At 38.4% G+C, this 26,052-nt stretch overlaps 5 protein-coding genes across 5 annotated transcripts in view; 3 read left to right on the forward strand and 2 right to left on the reverse strand.

Annotated features, from left to right (window-relative positions):
- Nucleotides 1-26,052, reverse strand: part of LOC144642789 (D(1) dopamine receptor-like) — a 49,373-nt gene that overhangs the window by 16,376 nt on the left and 6,945 nt on the right. The gene's annotated exons all lie outside the window — the stretch shown is intronic.
- Nucleotides 1,847-6,659, forward strand: LOC144642790 (D(1) dopamine receptor-like). Its single transcript, XM_078501868.1, has 2 exons — nt 1,847-2,181; nt 3,676-6,659. The coding sequence occupies exon 2, from the start codon at nt 3,751-3,753 to the stop codon at nt 5,290-5,292; it is 1,542 nt and encodes a 513-aa protein (XP_078357994.1). The 5' UTR covers nt 1,847-2,181; nt 3,676-3,750; the 3' UTR covers nt 5,293-6,659.
- Nucleotides 8,359-10,513, forward strand: LOC144642800 (GDP-fucose protein O-fucosyltransferase 3-like). Its single transcript, XM_078501882.1, has 2 exons — nt 8,359-8,613; nt 9,006-10,513. The coding sequence occupies exon 2, from the start codon at nt 9,033-9,035 to the stop codon at nt 10,269-10,271; it is 1,239 nt and encodes a 412-aa protein (XP_078358008.1). The 5' UTR covers nt 8,359-8,613; nt 9,006-9,032; the 3' UTR covers nt 10,272-10,513.
- On the reverse strand, nt 11,875-19,396 carry LOC144642816 (dehydrogenase/reductase SDR family member 7-like). The gene is made up of 7 exons (XM_078501904.1): nt 19,100-19,396; nt 17,106-17,230; nt 14,884-15,076; nt 14,622-14,668; nt 13,952-14,071; nt 13,089-13,264; nt 11,875-12,427 (listed from the first exon to the last, which is right to left on the reverse strand). Exons 1-7 carry the CDS (start codon nt 19,371-19,373, stop codon nt 12,349-12,351), a joined length of 1,014 nt encoding a protein of 337 aa, XP_078358030.1. The 5' UTR covers nt 19,374-19,396; the 3' UTR covers nt 11,875-12,348.
- On the forward strand, nt 20,376-25,250 carry LOC144637796 (dehydrogenase/reductase SDR family member 7-like). Its single transcript, XM_078496879.1, has 5 exons — nt 20,376-20,911; nt 22,677-22,801; nt 23,609-23,801; nt 24,437-24,483; nt 25,197-25,250. The coding sequence occupies exons 1-5, from the start codon at nt 20,638-20,640 to the stop codon at nt 25,248-25,250; spliced, it is 693 nt and encodes a 230-aa protein (XP_078353005.1). The 5' UTR covers nt 20,376-20,637.

A 26,052-nucleotide genomic window follows, 5' to 3' on the forward strand; every position in this document is an offset into this window, starting at 1 on the left:
AAGCGGCCTTCACACGACAAACTATTGGCCAACTCGTGTTGGCAAACCCGAGTTGGTGTGTGAACGACGCAGCAACGGCAAACAAGTTGGCTAACTGTTGGCGACAAAATAGAATTTGTCTCTATTCTCACCAACAGTTTGCCAACTTGTTTGCCAATTGTTGTTGTGTCGTTCACACACACCAACTTCAGTTCGCCAACATGAGTTTGCCAACTTTAATTTGTCGTGTGAAGGCCGCTTAATTAGATCACACGTACTGACTGTCCATTTTATAATGCGCATTTTATGTATTACATGTTCATTTTCACTTGAAAGCTTTTGCACATTTGTCGTCTTAAAACAAAGGCAAATGACGATTCGGAAATGGCCTGTTAAAAAAGATATCGCCACCATAAATAGCACAACTTGGCCCCTTTAAGACCCTTGGTAGATTGTTATCTCAACATTTAATTCATTTAATTTAATTCAGCACTATTGCAAATCCCTGCTGCAAACTCTTGATAGACATCATTCTTGTGTTCGATATGAGGACAACTTTAGCTAACTTTGTAAATCTCGTGCACGGATTATCAAAAGGCTAGTTGCTAAATTCATAAACTCATGTAAGATCCATCATACTTGGACTCCCAATAGGCAGATGTTATACAAAATAACAGTTCAGCTGAATTCTAATAAAGCCTAGACGACAATTCGTGAGATGGAAGAAAATAAAGAAACTAAGATAAAGATAATGAGGGTATAATAAGTTGGATAATCCTATAAATAGCGTATTAACAGATAACGGTCTTAAGTGAAAGGTTGTAATTCATTCGTTCAAGCATACAAGCTGTTCATTTAACCTTGTTAAGACAGGGTTTGTTTTGCATACCTAATCCTATAACTGCCCTCGGAGATCAACAACTTATTTCTCCTTTGAATATCAATACACAGCCCAAAAGACAAATTAGGAGAATAAAGAAAACCATAAAGTAGGAAATAATGTTTTAATGTGCAACGAAATTGGAAAAGAAATTGTGGTAATCAGAGATGTGAATGAATGGCTTACATGAAGCATTTTCGTGTATTCGTTGATTAACTGAGTGGGGGTATATCTTTTAATCTAAGCAGGCTTTGTAATTATCAGTCCCGCCCATGCTTTGCATTTAATACTGCTTTAATGGATCGACAAGTGCTTGTAACGTTCCAGTTCACCATACACCACTTAATTGCATTCCTTCTCGCTATTTATACCATAATTAACACTAACACTTGTATTTTATGGACAAAAATGGGCTTCTAATAGATTATCGCCACACACCATTAACACTGGTAAAACAATGCGCAAAAATGGATGCGAAATGTTTAAGCGTTTTAAAATCCATCCCATTATCATTTTCCAGTTTCGTGACTTAATTTTGAGTTTATTTTAAAACACTCTTGTGTATGCCCTGTTATGGAATTGTTATCTTCACTGAGCACACTTGCATTAGGTAAATAAGTGTTCAGTATCTCCCCACCTGCCGTGCTGTTTTGTTACTCTTCTGCCGCTAAAATAATAACTGCCAACGTGAACAAAAAGCACGGAAATGGGCGTTTATTCACTATTGTGATTATAGCAGGACAGGGGGTCTGCTAAACTTTAAATAGTAGAAATGTTAAAAAGACCAAGTTTTTGACGAAGGGACAGTGCCAAAAGTTCGTTCATGTAGAGGTCGAACGGTCATTGAAGCGGTTTTTGTTACCTGCCAATGGGCCTTCTGTTCACAACTGATGGGCAAATGAAAGATGAAAATACAGGACTTTGTTTTATCTACATGTTCGTATCAATTTAGAAGAAATTTTTAAGAGAGTTAATTGGGCGGCGCGGAGTAGTAGTTTCTTCGAAATAGGAACAAGAAGGTTGTCAGTCAACTCTCCAAGTTTGCCAACTTCTGCAAGAATAGAAATCAATTGCATACGATCTAATCTGCAAGAACAGCAATTGGAAACATGTTGTACAGAACTCAGTAGAGTTAAGACACCTGCATAATTTTTTTGTTCCTACCAAAACTTTCTTAGAACTCCACAAAATGTTTAGCTTTATTTCAGCCTTGCTGATATGAGGTGAGACCTCCACTGTCAGAAGTTAGTAAGTTCTCTTCGCGCCATGAGGCGCATAAGGCAGTCAGAAGGACGTGCAGATTTGGTTGCCGTTTACCAAAGGTTAGATATTGTTCCAAGTGAGAGGCTTTTTTGAAATACCGCCTCTTAGAAAGTTCATAATGAGTTCCACGTCATTACCATTTAATTGTTTATACCAACAGGGTATTTATACCGACAGTCACTCTTCGAATGGTTATAACTTGCCCGTTTCATCCGCCTTTTTGATATTGTTCCTGTCATAAAGTAAAAACGTGTTTTCCATTACAAACAAAAACATGATCCTGTTGTAGCCGTACTGCGCCACAAAGATGTGCCATGGGGTGAACAAACCGCAATCTACCTAATTTACCCATGGTTATATTCAGCGACGTGCGTCAAATGGGATAATTTAAAAACAAAGTAACAAAGAGCTAATTCTTTTCAAAGAAACATGCAAAAACGCAATTTTTAATCGAACGTCAGTTACTATTCTTCAGGATCGTGCTGGACATTTCAATGTCATGAGCCGTTTGTAGAGTTCCAACGCAAGACGAGTCAAAGGCACCCTTGCAGTTCATTTAGATCGAAGAGAGCCGAACTGCCAATGCATTGAGCCCTAAGGTTAAATTGAAGCAAAGTTATCAATTAGTGGTCTTGGGTTAATGAGCCATGCTAAAACCACGTCGCCAATTCTCTCCGCGTGCTATAAAACTTCATGAGCTAATGGAAATGCGTGCCTTCTAGCAACATACAAACAACCATGCAAAAAAGAGATAAATGCTTTTTCTCGAAAACTGACTGCATTTTTGTTATCGAAAAAGCAGTAAAAGGACAAGGGTAGTTAAAATTTATTTCACTGTTTCTAATTTAAGTAGTTTTTGTAGCGTGATAGAATAAACTACCCACTGATTTATTTACTGTCCTTGAAAGACACTTAATTAGTCCACCGCATTTCACTATAGTAACGGCATTCGCCAGACTGCAGGAAATACAGTATCTGCCCCTTTTAGAATTAAAAATAACTCGATTCCTTCCAAGGTGCACAAGGTTTATCAAAACAAATCAAACATCTGGTATCCTTACCACATTGCCCCAGATCTCCCAAAAGCAATCGCTTAAGAAAAAGACGTGACGAAAAAAATGAGGGTAATCGATAGCTTTTAAATTGGATTCAGTTGGGAACACGCAGAGCACCTACAAACAGTCTGCACGAAGGTGAAATCAAAAGCGTATGGGGTGTATTTCGACAAAATTGTTTTGTCTCAAGCAATTTAGCGTTTACAGTAAATAAAAGGCATGGTGCAGTTTTGCTTTTGTTAATTCTATCAGCCTAGGAGTATAAATATGATCAGCTAGAGTCAAAAAATCTGTAAAACTTTCGGTTAGAGTAATGCACAAAATGAAAAGGAAATATGAAAACTAAAGTGTGCTTAAAGAAGCAGTATATACTTATGCATCACCGACACCTGCTAGCCAGAGGATAGTTATCTAAATTCCATTAGGTTAATACGTGTTTTAGAACATGCTATAAACATCCGTTCTTAATTGACAATTGCCCATGCTGTTTCTTTTCAGACATTACAACAAACGTAACACAGCAGGAACAACCAAGCAGAACACGAAAGCACTGGGCCAAGATATTCGTTCGCCATGAACACAAGCAACAGCAGTTTGAATGATTCAACGAACGGTGGACCAGCTCCCGAAATGGCCCCGTACCCAGTGAATAGCCTATCCCACAAGGTCATATCCTCAATAGCAATACTGATTCTAATCATCCTGACGTTATTCGGCAATGGTCTTGTCATAGCCGCTTTCTACGCGTTCAAACGAATCCGAAAGAGTGTCACAAACTGGTTTATACTTAGCTTGGCCGTGAGTGACATGATGGTAGCATTCATCACCGAGCCAATCTGGCTGGCTGGTGAGATCACGACGTGGATGTATCCACCAGAAATCGATGTAATGACATTCGCCTTGGTTTGGACCATGATCGACATCGTGTGTGCTATTTCATCAATCTCTAACCTGATGTTTATCTCCATTGATCGATTTTTTGCCATCAAACACCCTCTGATACATCACACCAAGATGACAACAGGCAAATGCAAGTGGATTATTTTGCTCTCCTGGTTGCATGCTGTGGGAACTTCATGTCTCTTCCTGATTGAACAGCCATGGAAATACGTGGTGATCTTCGTCTTTGCATTTTTAATCCCACTTGTGGTCATACTATTCTGTTACGGAGGGATCCTTGACGTGGTAGTCAGGAGGTCTCGCTTCACACAACGCCATGGGCGACGGCTTGCCGCTGAATACAAAACAGCTAAGAGTTTAGGCGTGGTGACTGGCGCCTTTGTCATTTGCTGGCTTCCTTTCTTCCTGACATCACTTTCGTATCAATACTGTGAATCCTGCCAAATTAACATCGACAGCATTCCAGCTATAACTTCAGCTGTAAAGTGGCTTCACTACCTCAACAGTTGTTTAAATCCCATAATTTACGCGTTTCTCAATCCCACGTTTAAACTGGCCTTCAGGAACCTTATTGGGAGAATGTGCGGTAAGGGGTCGTTAAGGTCCCCAGACACTGAAGCGTCTATGACGTCCTTCACGTACCGGCGAAGAGACACTTCAACGTACAACTCCCTAAGAAGCAACAGTGGAAAGAGTAAGCCAGAGAATGTGCCAAATGGCAGTGCACCGTGTCAAAAGAGTCCTCTCCTGAAACAAGAGGACACAAAGGCTAATGGTACTGTCGTTCATGAATCCATTAGCGATGATGGGAGCGTCGAAAGAGGTATTGAAACGCCCGAAGACAAACACTCTGCAGCTGGCAGTGACCAGTTCTGCCCTACAACGCCTCCGCCATCCTACGAGGATTGTTTTCAGTTTGAAAACTCTAACAACAATGATGTATTTCAAAAAGGTGCCAGTGAAATTCCAGAATTAACAACAGACGATTGTACAGTAGGCATGCAAGAGGCATCTGACAAAAGGGCCGAGAGAACTGTGTCATTTTTGGACGAGGTCGAAATATGCGGCGAAAAGCTATCGGATAAGGCAAAAGACGAACATTCCACGTTAGAAGGCCATTTCTCCACCTATCACGATAAAGTGAAAAATCAAACTTACTTACTCGTTGATGGAGTAACAATACCTGAAGATGATATTCGGACATCTGATGTTTGACACGAATGTGACTAATATCATGTATATCTACAGATGGGCACCACTTAGTGTTCTCCAAGAAAACAACAAGGAGATCTGACGTCAAGAGAACACCGTGCTTACGTGTTTCACGCGCAGTGAACATGGAATGCGACAGACGCCTCGATAAAGAGACACATACAATATATTCGCCGCTGCAGCTTTACTGATTAGATGTACATGTGCACATGGAAAATAGCAGCTTTAACTTTTTTGTCGCTGAAGATTCTGAACCTTACATGCCATGCAGATACTTCAAGTTAAAGGGGCTATGGCACAATATGTTTAACCACTTTTGTACAAAACTAGCTTCACATAGAAGAAAATTCAAATTAATAACAGTTTACCAAGGCAGGAAAATGTCTTAAAGGTAATACTAAACAAAACATTTTACACATTTCCTATAGCAATACTCCATATCAAATATTTCGGGGTACTTCTCTGCATTATAATCAACCCTATTACGACTTTACATTTAGCCTGCGTGAAGTGAAAAAGAAGACTTTCGCATGCAGGCTACGAATTCATGAGATATCTTAAGGGATATGACCAACGATTGCATACAAAAATAACTCAGGTATCCTAGGTGTCCTTTGGGACAGGCGCAACGATTGAATACTAAAACAACTCCAGACTTCGACATGTTCAAATATAACACAAAGTAAGTGTTTAAGTTTAACAATGACCTCGTATGCTAAGGCAATACGTCCGCCCTGGTAAGTCACAACCGTTTATCACAAGGTTTTCTTGGCCGAAGTTCAACGGCGATCAAGTTAAGTTCGAGGTTTATATGGCGTTCTTGGGCATAAGCAGAAGTTGGTTCCTAGGAGATGATTTATAGATAGTTTTACATGTTCGAACTGTTACATTCAAACTGATTTATTAAGTAGACGGTACATTTGTCTCGAACATTTCTAACTTGTCATGGGAAAAGGTCTTTTGCTTCCGACCTACCTTGAGCAGAAAGGTTTCTTTCAGAAGAACTTGCTAAGTATCCACATATTCCATTTGGTACCATGCTGACTTGGCAACGTCACCATGGTACCATTAAACTAGTGAGGCCTTTTTTTTAGCTGAAAACAATCGACAGAACTAGTCTATGGAAGGCGAAGATGAACTTTGTACCAAAGCAACATCTTATTGTTTCGACTGGTAGGAAAGTATAATTCATTTTTTTTTTCTTTTTTTTGGACACCATTTTACTAAACGATATTCACGAAGTTTAGGTTCTTTACTATACAGGATTTTGGACTTTGTAAAACAATTGTACAATTTACTATAGTCGTCACTGTACCTTTTCAGAGTCGAATGGTAGAAAATAAAAGATATATACATCTATCTTCAAGTTACACTTTGCATTCAATAGTTCTTAAATTGCTTGGAAAAAAATAAAGGACAAATAGGCAATACATTCTTAAAAATAGGTAAACATACTTGGCAACAGCCTCAATCACCCGGCGGATCAATAAGGGGTGCGGGAGGGGTCGGTGAGGTCTCAATGTAACTTAGCAGCTTCGGTGCACCGTACTTCAATAGAGCACGCTGCGCCGTTTACCATTTAGTTTACCACCGTTAGTTTATTGCGGCCCCTTTTGAAAGTATTAAGCCAAAAAATGGCACAGGTGCTATTTGTCAGTCAACAGACCTTTCCTTTTTGTCTCATTTGCGATTCGAATATTTCACTTCGTCAATAAAAGCATGTATATTCAGTGTCTCATTGCGTTTGTGTTGTTTTAGAATTGGTACCTCTTAGGAGTGGGGTGAAAATGGATATGAGCTTTGCTCGCCAAACGAGATTCTGGTACCTTTTCTGGGGTGCTTTTAAAAATTTCCAACAAGTACTCCTGTCATTTTTACATGGTAGTCCCCCTGGAGGGTACCCAACAAAGTTTTATGCAGAGGGATGGGGTGGGGGTTCTTTCCGAGATCCAAACCTTTCATAGAAAACGGTACTCCTTTCTCGTACCTACATGTACAGTGGGAATATTTCACCTTTATTCCAAACTTTTTACTTGAGTAAGCCCTTTAACTATCGGGTGCGTCTGCTCGAGATTATTTAAAAGACTCCTTTAAATACTAAACTTCAATTCGTTGCACCCTATCCAGGAAGTGTAGCAATACTCCTAGTTTCAAGCTACATAATATATACAAGATAGGCTTGGACTGTGTGTGTTTTATGCCCGAATAAACACCGGTTACAAATAAAAACCAGCTTTTATTTCAACTTGATCCATTGCTCAATAGTTAGTAAGTTGAACTTTGAATCACGGCGACCCATTCATTTTTTAGGCTCACTCTACATAACTTAATTTTCCACGACTTGTTTTAAACGTTTATCGAAAGGAGACAAGTCGACAATGATTTATTGTTTTATTCGTGTTGTTGATAACATTTCCTATGAATTCCTTTTTAAGTATATTTTTTTATTTCATTAACTGAATTCGAAAAAAGAGGCTGTCAAAAAAGATGAAAACTCTAATAATACCTAAGTTTAAGTCAAAGCTGAGTCTAGAAAGCCAAGCCTTAAAAAACGCACTGTTAATACGAGAAAATACGGTAAACAAAGATTAACCTTTTACATGGCAGAATATTTTGTTTATTCCGTTACAAGAAAATAACAGGTCGTTGCCACATGCTATTCTTTTAAAAACATAACACTAATTTGCATATTGGTCAATGATATCGAGGAAATAACTGCATTTAAACTTTCTTAGACACATAATCTGCGGGACACGAATATTTATAACAGCCATCTTCACAATCTCGGTTTCGAACCGGGGTTTCGAATGCCACTCAGAAGACTCAGTGAACAGCGAACTATCCCGTGTGCTTGCAGCCAGCCATTGACAGGTTTATATAACTGCACCACCAACCAGAATTTGCAGCTACCGGCCTGACGAGCAGAATTTAGACTGAGATCAAAAGAATTCATTCACATTATTGTTTTTTCTGAAGGACGTGTCTTGTATACGGTACAGACTTGTATTAGCGACCTTCAGTTCGGAGTACGAGTAGCAGATTGAGATTGTGCTTATGCTTTTGATCATCACGTTTGAAATTAATATCGTACCCGATAGTCTTCTTTTTAACTGGTCAGCAACAGGGAGGAGTGCGGGCTCTAGGAACGTAACTGGATTGAAATTGAAAAGTCCTACCTCGTTGTCGATCTCGTACTCGTACTTCGATCTGAAGGTCCCTATTCAGGACAGCTTACGTTTAAGCATTCTGGTTATCCTAATCAGCACACCAGTTGGTCTAATAAGCACTCGGATTAGCCTGCGATTGGCTGGCTTTCATTTCTAGGTAAGGGCAACCTTATTTTTCATGCTTACACTATACTTAGTTTGTTCTTAAATGCCTAAAATATATTGCCATGCATAAACGAAGATTCTTACCCAGAATATATTAATAATGATATTAATCATGATTGATAATAATAATGATGAGGAGAAAGATGATAATGATGATGACAGTTTTCTTAGAAATCGAACCACAAATGTCTGTCTTAGAACTAAATCCCGAAATTCTAACACAACGTATAACACCTAACTAAACACATTCACGCTATAGCTGGATTTCTACTCACCTTAACATCACGGTCAAAGAGACTCGGCTGTTATGTTTTTATTAACTTGTTTTGAGAATTTAACGGTAGTCAAAACAATATTTCCTAGCTGATAATTATTTATCAACAGGTACTTCTATAGAGAACAACTTGCTGGATGTATCCACTATACAAGCATATTTTCCAATTTCTTCTTGGTCTTACATTACTCAGCGTGTGTTTATGGCAGCTTGAATCAACATTCTTCACTAAATACGAAAATGCTTCAGTTGAGAAATTTTTTATGACAAACTCACAGAAAAGAAATATAGAGGAATCAGATAATTACACCAAACCTTGGCTGATCGTTTACTGGTCAACCTATTTTGGACAACATCTAAAACTACAGCTATCGTGGAAGTCAGGAGAATGCCCCGTACCCTGTGAAGTTACGAGCGACCGTTCACGAGCAAGCGAAGCGAATGGTTTCATCGTCCACGCTAGAGATTCACATATGACACCACCTAGCGAATCTGTACCATGGATTCTTTACACACAAGAAAATCCAGTCTACACGCCTGTGTTAAGAAATCCTTCCTTTATGTCCAGATTTAAGTTGCAAAGCAGTTATCGCTTGGATTCTGACTTTCCAGATCCAACTTATACCATGCCTGCATTAACTGCGCCAGTTCCATTTAAGACAAAAACCGGGTTCATTATGGCGGCATTCTCACATTGTGAAGACGTGCGAACTGAATACTTGAAACAATTGATGCAGTTTGTTCAGGTCGATTCATATGGAGACTGTCTTAAGAATAAAAATGATCTAGTTGGAAGGTATGGTTTAGCAAACGGCAAAGACTTTAAGCAGCTCAAAACAGAACTGGCTAGAAAGTACAAGTTTACTCTTGTATTTTTTAATCAGGACTGTGATTACTTTGTGGATGATCAACTGAGCCATGCTTTGGATGCTGGCTCTGTTCCCGTGGTGATGGGCACAAACAAACTTGACGAGTTTCTACCCGGTAATCTTCAACATTCCGTCATAAAAGTACGCAATTTTAAAAGCCCAAAACTTCTGGCTGAACATCTGAAAAATGTAAGCAATAACGAGACTGAATATAATAAGTACTTGGAGTGGAAGTGGAAAGGAATCGGTAATATTACTGGAACTGTAATTGGGAATCACTGGAAGCCAAAGTATCCTTTGTATTGCCAAATGTGTGTTGCACTTTCCGAAGGGCGAGTACACAAAGAAGGTCTTCAAATTGACAATTGCACGACAAGGACGTTTAAAGACTGGGGAATAACATCAGGATCTCATAGCTTCCGTGTGATAAGAGGGGTCGAGATTTGGGGCTGGCTAATGCTGTTTTGCACATTTTTTTACCAAACTGGTTTTACCAGTTTTATTTAGCTGATATATCGGATTCCCACACGGCAATCATAAAAATCAGTTGTAATAGTGAAGTTTTACTTTTTTTACCTATGCTTAATGTCTGATGGTTTTCCGTGTCTAAATAAAATTTTACATTACATTACATTACATTACATTACATTACATTACATTACATTACATTACATTACATTACATTACATTACATTACATTACATTGCGTTGCATTGCATTGCATTACATTTCATTACATCACCGGTCAAACACGTTAGACTGGTAACACTAAAAATATATCATGTTGCTTGTACTCTGTGAGGGACGAAATTCAATTACATGGCAACATTGGCTGATATTTCATATTCAACTTAATTGTCAAACACAGTATTTCCATTTCCATTCACATCTTTCACATCGACGTTCAGTCGCCTAGCAAAGGTATTTAAGCTTTCGATGCTTTCATCAGTTTTAGAATGATACCATTTACGGGTCACAAAAAGCTTGAGCCACGCCCAGAGCGGGTTCCCTTTTATTCATTTTTCCGACAACCATCCCCTCCCCTTTAACATGGAAGACCCTCTGGGTATAACCGTTTTAAAGCTGATTTCCAGTCCGTACTGCGCAGACTCGGGGTTTGTTTTCGTTTTTGTTTTGAATTCGTTGAAACGTTACACTTCGGTGACAGCATACATGAAGTTTTTTAGTCCGCCATTACAGTTCGTTTACTTCAAGAATTTCCGATGAGCTGAAACGTCGGTTTGAAATAGCGTCAAGGTTCCTCTACTCGTTATTATTTGTTCTGCAAGGATATCTGGCGTTAATAATGAAGAAAAAGGTAAGTTTGTCGCGGAATTTTTAGTTTTGCTTGTAAACATTCCTTCGTGTTGGGCTCCGATAAACATTGCAGCCGAGATTGCGCAGTACGGACTGGAATTCATCTTTAAAAGTCCTATGGCCTTTATTCTCAAATTTCAAAATTATAAATCCAATACCCATATATGATATTAACAATTTTCAAGGTATTCACTAGTCTAGCTTTAAAAATAGGTTTCACGTGTAAAAAAAAGGTCATAATGTAAATGTTTGTAGAAGCACTAAATAGTAGTTAGCTGTTGATATGGTTGGGAAAGTACACTGCTTCACTTTTACCTTCCGGCGTAGGAACAAACACGACATAACTCGATCTTTTATAACATGACATTAAACTGACTCTTAATCGAAAGTTTGCCGTTGCTACTCCCAATAACCAATACACTGATTCAAGTTAATTTCTAAGCTAAAGAACTTCCTTTAGTCTTAAATTGAGTGAGCGAAAAAGAAGCGTTTTCGGAGTTTACGCATGTCGTTATTTCCCTTTTTACAGCCTCAGACCTTTTGAGTCCAATAAATGCTCATTTGGTATCACTTTTTCGAAAGAGATACCTATTTGCCTTTACTCGAAATTCTTAAAGTGCTACACGCAAGAAAGAAATTCCGACGGCAAAATGGAATCCATTTAATTTCTTAAAGGGTGAACGCTCGCACTTCTGCACTTCTGAATTAGATCTCGCGCTGTTGCTATATTATATTTCACGGTATTTTAGGTCATTCTTTTTATTTTTGCTAATTAAGAGCTCTAAACTTCAAATTGGCAAAACAAAAGTCTTTTATTGGCAAAACCACGACTAAAAACAAACAAGAATGATTTTCAAGCATTGCAAATGACACTTTCATACAAATTGAAATAAACTTGAAAAAAGTCGGGCCGACGTTTTTCAAGTTTTCCCGAACGCAATCCGCTTCAATCTTCTGGAATTTTGCCCATCCATGCCCCTTTTTGGTCTTTCTGTGTTTCTTTTGAGTTCTTCTACAGTTCTAAGCTGTTATTGTGATATTTCAGTTTATTCTAAGACCAGTTGGTCAGTTCCGAAATTGCCTAAAATTGCGTGACATAGCCCCTATAAGTCCAGTGCGTTGCATATCAAAATGTATGTGACAAGCTAGGGAAGTTTTAAAAGTTGCACATATAGAGATGGTGAATGAATCGAAGTCATGTAAAAAAGGAGGCAGATACAATGTTATGTTTTCAAGGCTGTTTCAAACTCCAGTTTACCGTAGCCTGTCACTTGTTGGTTTCGGATGAAGGCTTCTTTCTTGTGTAGATACCTGTCAATCTTTTCATTAAGAACTTCTTGGTACACCTAGAGATAAAAAAAGGTATTATAAACTGCTGCAAAGTTCAAACCAAGCCTAGAACGCAGGTCCAAGGCTCAGTCAAAGAGAAGCACTGTGAGAGTTAGTGTCTTGTCTTGTCTTGTCCAAGAACACAACGCAAGACATTAAAGCTCTTACACTGTCACGCTCCACCCCTTTTTAATACATTATTTAAAGTTACCTTTTGACTCTGATGAAAACTAACGCTAAAAGCGGCACTTTTCTGTTGAAAATGGTGTTTACTCGAATGTTAAATTTATGCAAATCGCATTCATTTCAATTAATTAACCTGGGTGAAGAGAGGCACTATGAGAGTAAAGTGCCTTGCCCAAGAACACAATGCTGTTATAAAATGCAAAACCCCGGCCAGGGCTTGAATCTGGACTGCTCAATCCAGAGTCCAGCGCACTAAACATTAGGCTGCCACGCCTTCCACTACCTGATTTAACCAGAAATCCATTACTTGTGCACTTTCAAAGCCCACAATGCAGGCGTCTGGGGATGATATTGATCTCTTCCTCAGTCAGTCACTCACTGACATTATAATTCAATAACAGAGCCACTCATATTTATAGCAACAGACCTAGAAATGTGATCTGATATATTCTTGTAGTTTCACATTCAAATGTTATGTTAAGTGACACCTACCATCTGTAGAAGTTCGGAAAGTACTGGTTTGTGTAAGTCATAATCAAGGCTGGGTTCTCCGCAATCCAAACTTCATCCAACTTGTTGGCCATGCCAATTGCCATTAACTTTGCACAGCGCTCAGTTGACATCATTGGTATGTTAGATGAAGAGAAATTTGGTGAATCTTTAAACTCCTGTAAGAGCAAAAGCCTAGAGCTAAGGGGACTGTGTCGCGGATTTTAGCCAAATTTAGGTATGGGAAATGGCCATTTGATTTGGTGAAATATAAAACTAACCGCTTAAACAGTAAAGGAGCATCTCAATAACACAACAAATACAAAAGTTGGTACCGATGGCCAAAAGTGAGGAAGATTGAAACGGATTGCAATATGGGTTTTTGAAATATTGTACAGCTGTTGGCAGTAAGACATACAACTCCCTCTTACCAACCACTTCTTCAACATAAACATGCCAGTCACTCAAAGAGACCTTCCTTAGGAAAACAACTTTCCAAAGGAGACAACTGTCTAATAAGGAAGACACCTTCTAAGGCAGGCACCTCTCTAAGGCAGACAGTCCTTTCTAAGGCAGTCTTTGCGTTTCTCAAAGCCACACACCTCCCGAAGGCACACCCTTCTCCAAGACAGACACCTCTCCAAGGCAAAACCTTCTGTGGGGATGATACATCTCTAAGGCAGAACCCTTCAGATGCATGTTGACACTTCTCAAATACAGAAACCTCTTTAAGGCACACTTCCTTAGGCACCTCTCCAGCAAAAGCACACACCTCTCCAAGGGGCAGTGGACAGCTATCTAAGGTGGCACACTTACTGCACTTACAAGCCCTACAGTTACCAATTAAAGAAATGTCTTTTCCTTACAACATTGATGTTTTCAGTGAAAGAATAAAGAGTGATGTTTGACTTCACAGGTCCTGGAAGGACGGTCTGTACATGAATGTTGTGTTCAGCCAACTCCATCCTTGCAGTATCAAAGTAGCCCTGTTAAAGTATAATAATAGTGATAATGAGCACAGTGAGTTTAACAAGGCAGAGTGTTATTCCCAAGCTAGGCACTGAGCTAAAGAAGCATTGGGGAAGGGGGCGGGGGGAGAATTTCACCGGGATGCTTGTTAGACAATTTGAATGAAACCCCTTAAAAGGAGACCAATCTGTGAATGGCTCAAATTAGCTTTTGTGACGCCTTAGAGACCATATAATTCCTTCACTCCTTATCATTCTAGACTACCTACACATTATTATTGTGCTTTTTATTTTTTCTTGTGTAAACCTAAAGGGGGCCATGGTGGCTACAATAAGGAGGAGAATAAATAAGGAGAGAATAACATATAGAATATATAGAAGAAATAATAGAATTTTATAAAAGTAATTATATTGTTTGGTAATTCAGCCATCTTGACAACCCCAAAATTGTATTTCTTTAGTGTTTAAAATGCTAGAAAATCACAAAAATTGTACAGTACATACAATATTCATTTTGCACAACTGTGCTGCCACTTGTTTATCAATGATGTTTTGATCCAGAACATACCTGTAGTGCATGTTTACTGGCACAATATGTGGCCCGTAAAGGGAACCCTGTGAAGAATCAATCTATCATTATCATTGTCATTGACATTTAATAATATTATTATATCATTACTATTTCTGTTATCAGAACCACAAATGTCCTCACAAAATACCAGCTAGTCCAGCAGCGTTAATAAAACTTTTTCAGTCACACAGATAATTATGTCATAGATGTAATCCAAATCTTCACAATTAGGTTCAAGAATCAATTTCAAGAATATTACCAATCTTTCCCAGTAGACTGCTCACCACCACTATCTGCCCCTCATGACGCTCAATCATATGCGGGAGAACTGCTTTGGTCAAGGAGATGGTACCAACCAAATTTAAATCCAAAAGAGCTCTGTCAACCTCTAATGGCGTCTTTTTCATCAAAGTTCTCTGTGACCTAGCACCATTGTTCACCAAAATATCAACCTGTAAGAACAAAGAATTTAACTATGTGGAAACATGCTAACTCAAACCTCCAAGGGAAATGAAAATTGGTTCAAGAAATTAGCAGTTTGCAAAACCCAGGGAGGGGGAGAGCAGTGTTCAACAAAGTGACTCTGATCCATTAGGGAAACAGGTTTTGATCACTGGTTCCTGTCAGGGTTTCAAACCCGGGGGGGATACTCGAAAAAGTTTTGTACGGGGAGGCTCCGCCCGAAGATCCAACCCCTTACCCTTTTATATACCATTTTGATAGAAAAGGTACCCCTTTTGTATACCTTTTATTGCAAAAAGACACCCCTTTCATATACCTACACGACATCAAATTTACCTAAAACGGGATGTTTTCTTGTAATTTTTATGTAGTGCTTAATAAATTAAGACGATACATCCAAAAGTTGCGTCTGCTCGAAATATTTAATGTAAAGGCCTTTTAAAATATCATTATGGAAGATTTCCCTACCCTTTCATATACCTAAATTTGTGAAATCCCTGCCTGAAAAAGGTACCCCTTTCGGGCGGAGCCTCCCCGTATAGGCCACTATAGGGAGTACCCCCCCGGGGTTTCAAATAATTAAAGGTTCAGGAAATTGTGATTCTACTGTATACAGTGCAATTACTTATGGCCAATATTGTCTCAGCATTTTGTTTTTTGTCAGAACACAGTTTTTACATGAGGATATGGAAGTCTGGGGACGAATGCATATGATTCAAGAAAAACATGTGGTTGACATATAGCATTACCCTCTGGGTGACTCGAAAACAAAGACCTATAAAACGAAGACCCAAAGACCCTAAAGACCCCAAAAACTCGAAAACGAAGACCCTCTAATTTTTCAATGTATTTTTACCTTCAGTGAATATTTGCACCTTCTTTATCCCAGTCAAATTTCATTTATCCTTTGAGTGCTGCAACAAGTTTATCCGCCATCTTGAACTAAGTAACCGCGCCACCACCCTTGACCGGAAGTGACACTCTCTGTATGGATTGTTTTTTTGTTGTTGTACAAATTATTTTTTGTGCTTAAATGCGCTGTTTTTGCTAGTAGAACTGTAATGTTCAACACAATTGACATGATCCCCACCGTAAACATAGCAAACAAAACAAGCTAAATATAACAAAGCATAAGGTATTCCACAGTCAAAATAGAACTTAGCGGCAGAGGACAGTTTGGACAGCGAGAGTGATGCAGTGGAGGATAACTGATGGACAAATAAAACAAAAAACCCCTAAACATGAAGCTGAGAAAAAAAAAAAAACAGAAATAAAACAACAGCTTGAATTTCATTACTTTATTGACATTTTACAGTATTAAATTTCGCGATTTATATTTCCCCCTGTCCTATATTTCGCGAGTATTAAATTTAGCAACTTTGAACAACAACCCAAATAAAGTTTGCGAAGGTGACTACATATTTTGCCTTTCGTTGTGAAACTGAATTACCTGTTTCGTTGAATCGCGATTCTTTTATTTGAAGAAAGAGAGTCAGTGGCAAGAAGAAGGTCATTTCCTTTCTTCCGGTCAAGTATGGTAGCGCAGTTACTCAGTTCAAGATGGCGAATAAGGTTGTTGCAGCACTCAACGATAAAAGAAATTTGACTGGGATAAAGAAGGTGCAAATATTCACTAAAGGTAAAAATACATTGAAAAATGAGGGGGGTCTTTGTTTTTGAGTTTTTGGGGTCTTTGGGTCTTAGGGTCTTCGTTTTATAGCTCTTTGTTTTCGAGTCACCCTTAACCTCTTCGTTCAGTTCTAGAGATGGATTAAAGGACCCTATTCAACCCCGTGTCCCTGCCTCGTTTAGTTTTTTTTTATTAGTGGGGGGAGGGGGTTGCGGGGTGCGGGGGAAAGCAATCTTTTAACAATTTGTAAATAACAAAAATAAAGTTCAGTTCAAGTTTATGCCATTTTCAATGCCATCAAACTTATGAAAACTCAGTATGGCTTTAGATCTTATTACATTGCTGTAAAATCTATTATTAATAATATATTTTAAATTATATTTATATACCTTTCCAAAATGCTTAAGGACATCTTGGGTCAGTTTTTCATGTGTGTCAAATTTCTGCAAGTCCAAAGGAAGGACAAGAATATCTTGATCTTTATTAAAAGAGGAGTCGAGACCAGTGGCAATGGCTGGTAAATAAAAATCAAAAGCAAAATCATTAATGGTAAGTATTATTTTAGGGCATCAGTTGCATATTACTAAGCAAAGATTATTGTGATACGTACAGTCAATTAACTCCCTCTAAAACGGACACAGTAGGGACTGGCTGCAACTGTCCATTTTAGAGAGGTGTCCGTCTTATAGGGTCAGTTTAGTTTCAGTAAAATGACTGAAAAACGGCAGGGATGGGACCAACACCAGGTGTCCATCTTAAAGGGGTGTCCATCTTACAGAGGTGTCCATTTAGCTAAGAGAGAGTTGACTGTAACTGGGGAGGTGCACCTAGGAATTGAAATGGCACTTTCAGGCAGTGTCTTACATTTTCAGACTGCAGACTAAGAGAATTTTGTGTTACCTAATTACGGTCATTATTGAGAGCTTATATTGTAAAATGATTATCTGAAGTGCTATTCAGGCTATAAGCAGAGTGAATAGTAGGTTAATTAACCAGTGTGCATATAGTGGGCTAACCCCCAGGGGGGGGGGGGGGGGTACTCCGGCTTGTTAATGACAGGGATGATGGAAGGATTTTTTTGGGTTTGAAATTTTCGATTCTGGGATTTTTTGGGTTAAAAATTTGACAAGTATTTTTTTGGGTGACTTGATTTAGATAGGGGATTTTTTGGATATTAAAAACGAACTAAAGTGCCTTGGCGTGGTCTTGGCGTATTTATGGTATGATGAATAAACAAACACGAGCGTTCTTTGTGTTATTTTATTGCATCTCCTGGCAATTTAGGGGTAATTTGACAAGGGATTTTTTCCCGGTTATTTTTGGTCCAGGGTTTTTTTGGGTAATGTCGGAAGACTTAGGGATTTTTTGGGTCCTGAGTTTTGCCTCCATTCGATCATCCCCGTCATTTACAAGCCGGAGTACCCCCCCCCCCCTGGGGGCTAACCGCAGTGAAAGTCTGCAAGTTTGCAGTCTGTAAATGTCAGACAGCGCACTTTCATGTGGAGGACTCCCCGTGATGAACTACCATCCCATCTATTAATGGAGACCGAGGGGGGTAACATAGTCTGACAAGTTTCTTTTCTCTTTTTAATACAAATCGAATTAACCAGAGTTTTGTCTAGCCACTGCCCAGAGGACTTGCATTGGAGTGGTACTCCAGATTTATAGTGATCAATGCAATTTTCCAAGACTGTGGTTTATAATTTATGCAGCTTGTTGCAGGTGGTAGAGAGGTGGAGAGGAGGGTGGGGTTGAGCGTAACAGGTGAACAACATTGATCCATTTATATGAATCAACGTTAATACAGACCGGGGGGGGGGGGGGGAGAAAGTGACCACGCTGACTTTGAACACTTAATTATAACTATTTCAAGATTCAACGAAATGCTGCACAACTTTGCGAGTTTATCTTAAATTTATCTGGGAATGACAGGTTGCTGTGTCAGGAACTTGGCGTCACCATGGCAATGGCATTTTGACAGGCATGTTTTCCCAAATTTGTAATTAATTATTTCGTGTTTCTATTAATGAAAAATAACGTTAATGCAATTATTTTTACTTTGTTATGGTTTTTAAGCACAGTTTTATTGATTTTAAGTACTTTGCAGTAATTGTGGCCGGTCTGAATAGCCGGGTTACAAATACAGGGACCATGGAGCAGGTGGGGCTGGGGAGGCTTTAACAGCGCCCCCAACATTTCCGAAAAAATAAGGACTCTTAAATAAGAAACATGCTCCGCGGTCCTTGAAATATCCTTCACATTTTGACATGTATACTAGGCTCCAAGAATTTATGTTCTGGAGGTAGTCGAGCTACAAGCTAGTGCTATCACAGCATTATCCCTATATAACATGTACAAGTTCTTTTATCGCAATTTAACTTACCTGCACATTTGTCCTTGACTCTCTCTAATTCTTCCTTCCTTCTTGCAGACAATACTAATTTGCAGCGATATTTTGCCAGTTGATAAGCGAAATATTCACCGATACCGCTGGAAGCGCCAGTAATCCAGACAACTTTCCCGCGTAAAGCTACGGCCGGATCTTGACCGATCTTCTCGTAAATCAACAACGTAAAATCACCATCTTGGAATTTGAAAAGTAAATAACAAACAAGAGGAAAAAGAACTGCAACAATAAAGAAATTTCGCCCCACCATGATCCGACCTTTGGAATCAAACGAACGCGCCCGTGATTCTTTTTTTCGGGTCCCGGTTAAACACGTGACCTAAAATCTGGAATAGGAATCAGGGAAAAGGACAAGGGAGCGAGTTGAGGAACAGCGAGCAAGGGCGGAACTGTGGGTTTAACAAGAGAACGTTTAGACAAACAAAACGTGTGTTTTTATATATGCGGATATTTAATTTTCGTTATGCGAAAAAAACCTATAGATGTTTCCCTTTTCTTTCGACGAGTTCAGCATCTTTGACCATACCATCTTTAGAGGATTCTTCATTTACTGAACTATAGACACTACCGAATTCTTTTTGTTTTGTTTGTTTGTTTTTGTTGGTCACACCTAGTCTAGCTTGAAAATAGATTGGCCCTTTTTATGCTGGAAACGTTAAAGCCGTCTGAGACGTTAAAGCTGTCTCGAGACGACATTAACGTCTAGTATAAAAACGGTAAATAAGACAGACGCCTTTAACGTCTGATGGCTTTAACGTCTTTTCGGCGTAAGAGCTTCTGAACGACGCTCTTATCGGATAGCTTTAAGTTCTCAGACGTTAAAGCCGTCTAGTATAGAAACGGGACGTCGTTAACTAGTATAAAAACAGTAAATAAGACAGGCGCCTTTAACGTCTGATGGCTTAAACGTCTTTTCGTAAGAGCGTCTGAACGACGCTTTTATTGGACAGCTTTAACGTCTCAGACGTTAAAGCCGTCTAGTATAAAATCGAGACGTCGTTAACTAGTATAAAAACAGTAAATAAGACAGACGTTGTCACGCCTTTAACGTCTGATGGCTTTACGTCTTCGTGTCCAGTGACCTCCGAGTGTGAGAACCTTGTCTTTTTTTTTTTTTCTGAAAAGCCGTCTACTAAATGCGTCCCATTTTTATACCAGACGCCTTGAACGTCTTAGACATTAAAGACTTCTAGACGACTTTATCGTCTCTACATAAAAACGGTCAATAGCATGAAATCCAACATTTAAGTTGTCGCTGACCAAACACCTTCTAGCATCTATATACTCAAAGTTCTTTTATAACAAAAAATAAGCATTAACATTTTTTTAAGTTTAAAGTTATAAAAAAAAAAAACAGCTTCTGTACCTGTGCGTTTAAACGCGTTCTATTTAAATCCAATGTTGCCCCATCCTTGTTCCTGAGTCCTATTGCAATACCGGTTTTTTCACTTTTTGTCACAGGCTGGGACACGTCACGTGATAAACCGGGACTTGCGTTAGGACGAGGTCGGACAATGGTGGTGCGAAATTTCTTTATTCTCGCAATTCTTGTTCCTATTGTTTGTTTCTTACTTTTCAAATTCCAAGATGGTGATTTTACGTTGTTAATTTATGAGAAGATCGGTCAAGATCCGGCCGTTGCGTTACGCGGGAAAGTGGTCTGGATTACTGGCGCTTCCAGCGGTATCGGAGAATATTTGGCTTATCAACTGGCAAAATATGGCTGCAAATTAGTATTGTCTGCAAGAAGGAAGGCAGAATTAGATAGAGTCAAGGACAAATGTGCAGGTAAGCTAAAGAACTTGTGCAAATAGACTTGTGTCTTCAAGATCCTTGGAGTTGAACAAATCTCGTTGATACAGGGACGGCGGAGCCGGGGGGCTGGGGGCTTTAGCCCCCCCCCCCAGAATTTCCGAAAAAATAAAGACTTACTAAGAGAAGGGTCTTTTAAGCCCCCCCCCCCCCCCACTTCAAGTCACTAGTCAGCCCCCCCACTCGGAAAATTGCGTCGCCGTCCTTGTGATACCTTCTGGCGAAAAATTATTGGAGACTTAAAAGTGGATCATAATATGTAATGAAGATACTTTGGAACAGAGCGAGCGAGCTTCAAGCCCACACATGTTAAGCTTACTTGTGGCATGAATTTAAAAAATGTATTACATTATTTCAAATGCCATGCAGCCAAAGGGATAATAAAAGTTGGTGGTTTTGAGTTAATGATGCTACAAATACATTTTGTGAAATTAGGGGGTCTGGGAGATGCACCCCCGGGAAAATTTAAATTTTTAGAACCTCTTAAAGGCATAATTTTCTGAGTTTTTGCACTGTTATAGATGCTGTTAAATGAATTATTTAACCATGACCCACCCCCTAATGAAGTGCATTATTTTTCCTGACCCACCCTTTTTGACATGTTGAAAAATAGTGACCCACCCCCAATTTTTCATAGCCTACCCCCCCCTGTACTTTACCCCTGTACCGGTCCCTAAACCTTTTTAGTGTTCTAAAATAGCAATTGTTAATAAAAATGGACCATTATAGATTAAAATAATGTAAATTTCGGCTGTTCAAAAATCTGTTAAAGATCATCCATCCATCCATCACTTTCTAATAAATGCCATCAATATTTCACATTAAATGTCCATTTTACCATTTCATTTGCAAAGAGATAAGGTTAGCTTAAGGTTAGCGTGCTAGACTTTGGATCAAGCTATCTGCATCAAATGGCTCAAGTACTGGCTGGGCTCATTTATTTACGGCTTTATTATTTACGTGATCGATTTTAACCAATGGCGCGCGTGGATTTTGGACAGTGAACGAAGATTGTATATTAAGTTCTTTTATTGGGCAATTAAGACACTTCACTCTCACAGTCTCTCTCTCCAGATCACCCACAAGTTGATACACATATGATAAGTCTTAATAAATATAGTTACATTGCAATTAACTTACCATAAATGATCTAATAAACGCCCACTCTCAAATAATCTCCTCGTATCTAATAAACGCCTCTCCTGAAGTGTAAAGTTTGGATATTTAGAGCCCCCCCCCCTTCTATTAAACGCCTCATATCTAATAGACGCCCCCTCCAAGAATCACCTCAAAATAAACCAAGGAAGTGCTCCATAAAGTAAAATCACGGACATGGCAGAGGCCAACAACACCAATATATTTGACCCCGATGTCGATGAAAACATCGATATCAAACTATGAACAACATCTCTAGGCTTTGCATTAGCGCAGCTTATATTAGCCTCCTACTCATCTACTCTGTCTTTTATCTTACTCCGCTAGCAAACTGAATCCTTAAATTTGTTTTGTTGACGTTGTTACAGTTAAAGTGAAATAAATGCCTCACATCTATTTAACGCCTCCCGTCGGACCTCGAAAATGTAAAAGACACCCCGGGCTTTCTCTGCCATTATTAATTGTGGCACATTAATAGGCCCCATGTATTGCAATTACCGGTATATAATACAGTGTATTGGCAAATTTCCAATGCCTTTCTTAAATACCATGACTGTTTTGCTTTTGACTTTTATTTACCATACAGCCATTGCCACTGGTCTTGATTCCTCATTTAATAAAGATCAAGATATTCTTGTTCTTCCTTTGGACTTGCAGAAATTTGGCACACATGAAAAACTGGCCCAAGATGTCCTCAAGCATTTTGGAAAGGTAAATAATAACAATTTAATAATTATAATACTCAATAATAGTTACCAGTATATAGCACCAGTATCCTTAAGTTATAGGCATAGCATGTGGCATTCAAAGGTACTCACAGGAAAAGAACTCTCTACTACTATTTAAAACAGTGGATAGCATTGTTGGCGCATGCTGATTGGCTGAGCATTTAACTAGGTTCTTGCACACGTGACCCAAATAAATATACAGTTCGAAGAATTAAATGCTGCTTTGCTTTGATTCCAACATGTCAACACAACAACAACAACAACAACAAACTTTATTTCGCTCTATCATACTATGAATAATTATAATGTTTTTCACCTCCCACAATTATTAGCCTGCTATTTGAGGTGGGAGGTGAAGAAAAAAATGAAGAAGAAAAAAAATTACAAAATGGTAATAATTCATCAACATTAAAGAAAAGAACAGAATAATTGTACTAAGAATGATAATAGTCAATAACAATTAATAGTAATAAATAGCAATAAAAATAAAATAAGCTAAAGATTTTTTATTAATAAGTAGTTTAGGATTGTATTCTTTTCCACATAGTCATCCTCAGCTAAAAGTAAATTAAATATTGAGTTACAAATTGTTTTCCAAAAAGCTGTTTTAGATTTGTCTCGTTAGGCTGGTGTAATATTATTCCAGACTAACTACATATAAGTTCCGAAACGAGAAAAGGATCGCTTTCTCTTGTGCCCTGAGAATTCCATCATCCCTGATATTAAGAAGCTTGTGAAAACTGATAAATAGCAACAACAAGCCATAAAGAAATTATTAATTTTTTTCTAGGTTGACATTTTGGTGAACAATGGTGGTAGGTCACAGGTATCTTTGGTGAAAAAAGCACCATTGAAGGTGGACAGAGCTCTTTTAGATTTAAATTTGTTGGGTACCATCTCCTTGACCAAAGCAGTTCTCCCTCATATGATTGAACGTCATGAAGGACAGATTGTGGTGGTGAGCAGCATCCTGGGAAAGTTTGGTAATCAGATCATTAATTTAGTGGTACTATTCATTAATTATTAATTATGAGACTTGTTTTAAAATAAAACTGAATTGTGAGAACGTTTACTAACTGACTAGTCTCTCTCGCAGCTGTTTTTAGTGTCGTCACGCTAAACGCTCCTCCTGGAGGAGCGTTGCGTGACGACACAAAAAACAGCTGCGAGGGAGACTACTAACTGACTGACTTGCTGATTGACTACTTCATTGATATTAATTGCTAGATTGTTAATAGTTAATGTACAGAACAATTAATTATTGTGGTGTGTTTTTAAGTATTAAATAAAATAATGTAAATTCGGATTATAGTATTTTTAAAAGCTGATAATTTATCCATGTAAAAATAAAGATTACCTTACCTTACCCTAAATGATCGAGGCATTTTTGACGGGCTTCTACTGTAGTAAACATTAAATAAATTGTTAAGTTTAAAATGAATCTCTTAAAACTGTAGTTTGATTAGTTCACTGGGTATTTTCCTTTGTTCCGGATTTACAGTTTAACCAAAATACAAAGCAAACTAGTTTGAAATCATTTTGACCTGAAATTCATTTTTAACTGCTATGTACATCATAAATATTAAAAAACATAACGATTTAATATTATTCTTCACAGGGTTCCCTCTCCGGGCTACATATTGTGCCAGTAAATATGCACTACAGGTATGTTCTGGATCAAAATATTAGGGTGGCTGAACACAGTTTTCTGATCTTTGGAGTATGTAATCCTATATATATTGCTCTCACGCCCAAACCATTGCAGCTGGCGAGCTCAAATTTTGGCAGCTACTACACTGAAATTTCATACTTTTTGTGTGTCGCGTAAGACCATGTTAAAATAGTTACCATCAGATGACAACCCAGCTAATTAAAAACCAACAAAAAAGTTGAGTTCCGCACGGTTTCAGAAAATTCAGTCATTCGATATTTTCATTGTTTGTGCACAGCAAACTCAGAAAAATTCTGAGATTTTAACACTGAAGAACAGAGGGAATTTATATTTTTGCAGCTGACATATAAACAAAATATTGGGAATTACAATTTTTGAGTTGTAAAGATCGATGGCTGAATTAAATTTTAATGTTTTTCTACCTGCAAATGAACACAGCCCCAGGGGGGAGGGGGTACTCAGGGATTTCAAGTGACGGGGATGATCAAAGGATTTTTTGGGTTTGAAATTTTCGGTGAACTCCGGGATTTTTTTGGGTAGAAAAATTTGACAAGTATTTTTTGGGGTGGCTTGATTTAAGTAGGGATTTTTTTGGGGTATTAAAAACAATCTAAAGATTCATGGTAGTGCCTTGGCCGCATAGTTTGTGAATAAAGAACAAACACTGAACTCATTTCTTATGTTTTTCTTTGTGTTATATCTTCAGATCATTCTCCCCAGGACGTTACAAATTGATCGAAATCGATCATCAAAAACCTAATCGATTAATCGATATTACTCGATAGTATTCGATACTGATCAATCGATTATATAGTTAAAATAATTGACAAAAATCGATAATCACACGATTTGGTATCGGAGTATCGATTTTGATCGATTACTAGAGCGAAACTTAAATTCATTGGCATCTCGGAATGAAAAAGACGATCCGAAATCAAACGAAAAAATAATAACCACTGTGTCTTACCGTGACCGCCGGTTCTTGATTGGATAACCCAGTGTCATATGGAGCAATGAAAGCTGGTTACACTTAGGGATCGAACCTGTATTAAACACGCTGTTTGAGCGGAAAATTCTTCCATCAAAGCAAGTCTCGGAATATCACGTGGAAACCGAAGAATGGTGGAATCTGTGGAATAAACCCAGTAAACCGAATAAATCATTGCAAGAATATTGAAGAATATTGTTTCCGAGCATAACTGTATTAATGTGCCTTGGGTGAATTCAATTAAACCAAATTTCAAAGGTCGTTCTCTTCTACATACGCCGGCACGACATCTTGTTCTCTGATATGTTGTTCACGGACGTTTTCCAGCCTCGGAGTTGCGTAAATGATAACGGCAGGTTTAAGTAATCGATATTTTCGATAGCAACTGGTAAAAATCGATAGAAACCGATAGAAATCGAACTCTAATTACAAATTGAATCGAAATCGATAATCACAACAACTTTTGCTATCGATTTTTATCGATTTTCGATATTAATCAATTAATTAGTATTGAAAATTATCGAATTTTATCGATTTTTTTAAGTATCGAAATTATCGATTTGTAACGTCCTGT

This window comes from Oculina patagonica, chromosome 2 (assembly GCF_052425735.1).
Source record: "Oculina patagonica isolate OP01 chromosome 2, crgOcupat, whole genome shotgun sequence".
Taxonomy (NCBI): Eukaryota; Metazoa; Cnidaria; class Anthozoa; order Scleractinia; family Oculinidae; genus Oculina; species Oculina patagonica.

Coding starts and splice junctions, on each gene's coding strand:
- LOC144642790 (XM_078501868.1), top strand. CDS start 3,751: ATGAACACAAGCAACAGCAGTTTGAATGATTCAACGAACGGTGGACCA.
- LOC144642800 (XM_078501882.1), top strand. CDS start 9,033: ATGTATCCACTATACAAGCATATTTTCCAATTTCTTCTTGGTCTTACA.
- LOC144642816 (XM_078501904.1), bottom strand. CDS start 19,373: ATGGTGGGGCGAAATTTCTTTATTGTTGCAGTTCTTTTTCCTCTTGTT. Junction 15,077..17,105: donor TCCTTAAGCATTTTGGAAAG/GTATATAAATAT, acceptor TTGTTCTTACAG/GTTGATATTTTGGTGAACAA. Junction 12,428..13,088: donor TTTCCGAACTTCTACAGATG/GTAGGTGTCACT, acceptor TTTTATCTCTAG/GTGTACCAAGAAGTTCTTAA.
- LOC144637796 (XM_078496879.1), top strand. CDS start 20,638: ATGGTGGTGCGAAATTTCTTTATTCTCGCAATTCTTGTTCCTATTGTT. Junction 20,912..22,676: donor AGTCAAGGACAAATGTGCAG/GTAAGCTAAAGA, acceptor TTTACCATACAG/CCATTGCCACTGGTCTTGAT. Junction 23,802..24,436: donor CAGCATCCTGGGAAAGTTTG/GTAATCAGATCA, acceptor TATTCTTCACAG/GGTTCCCTCTCCGGGCTACA.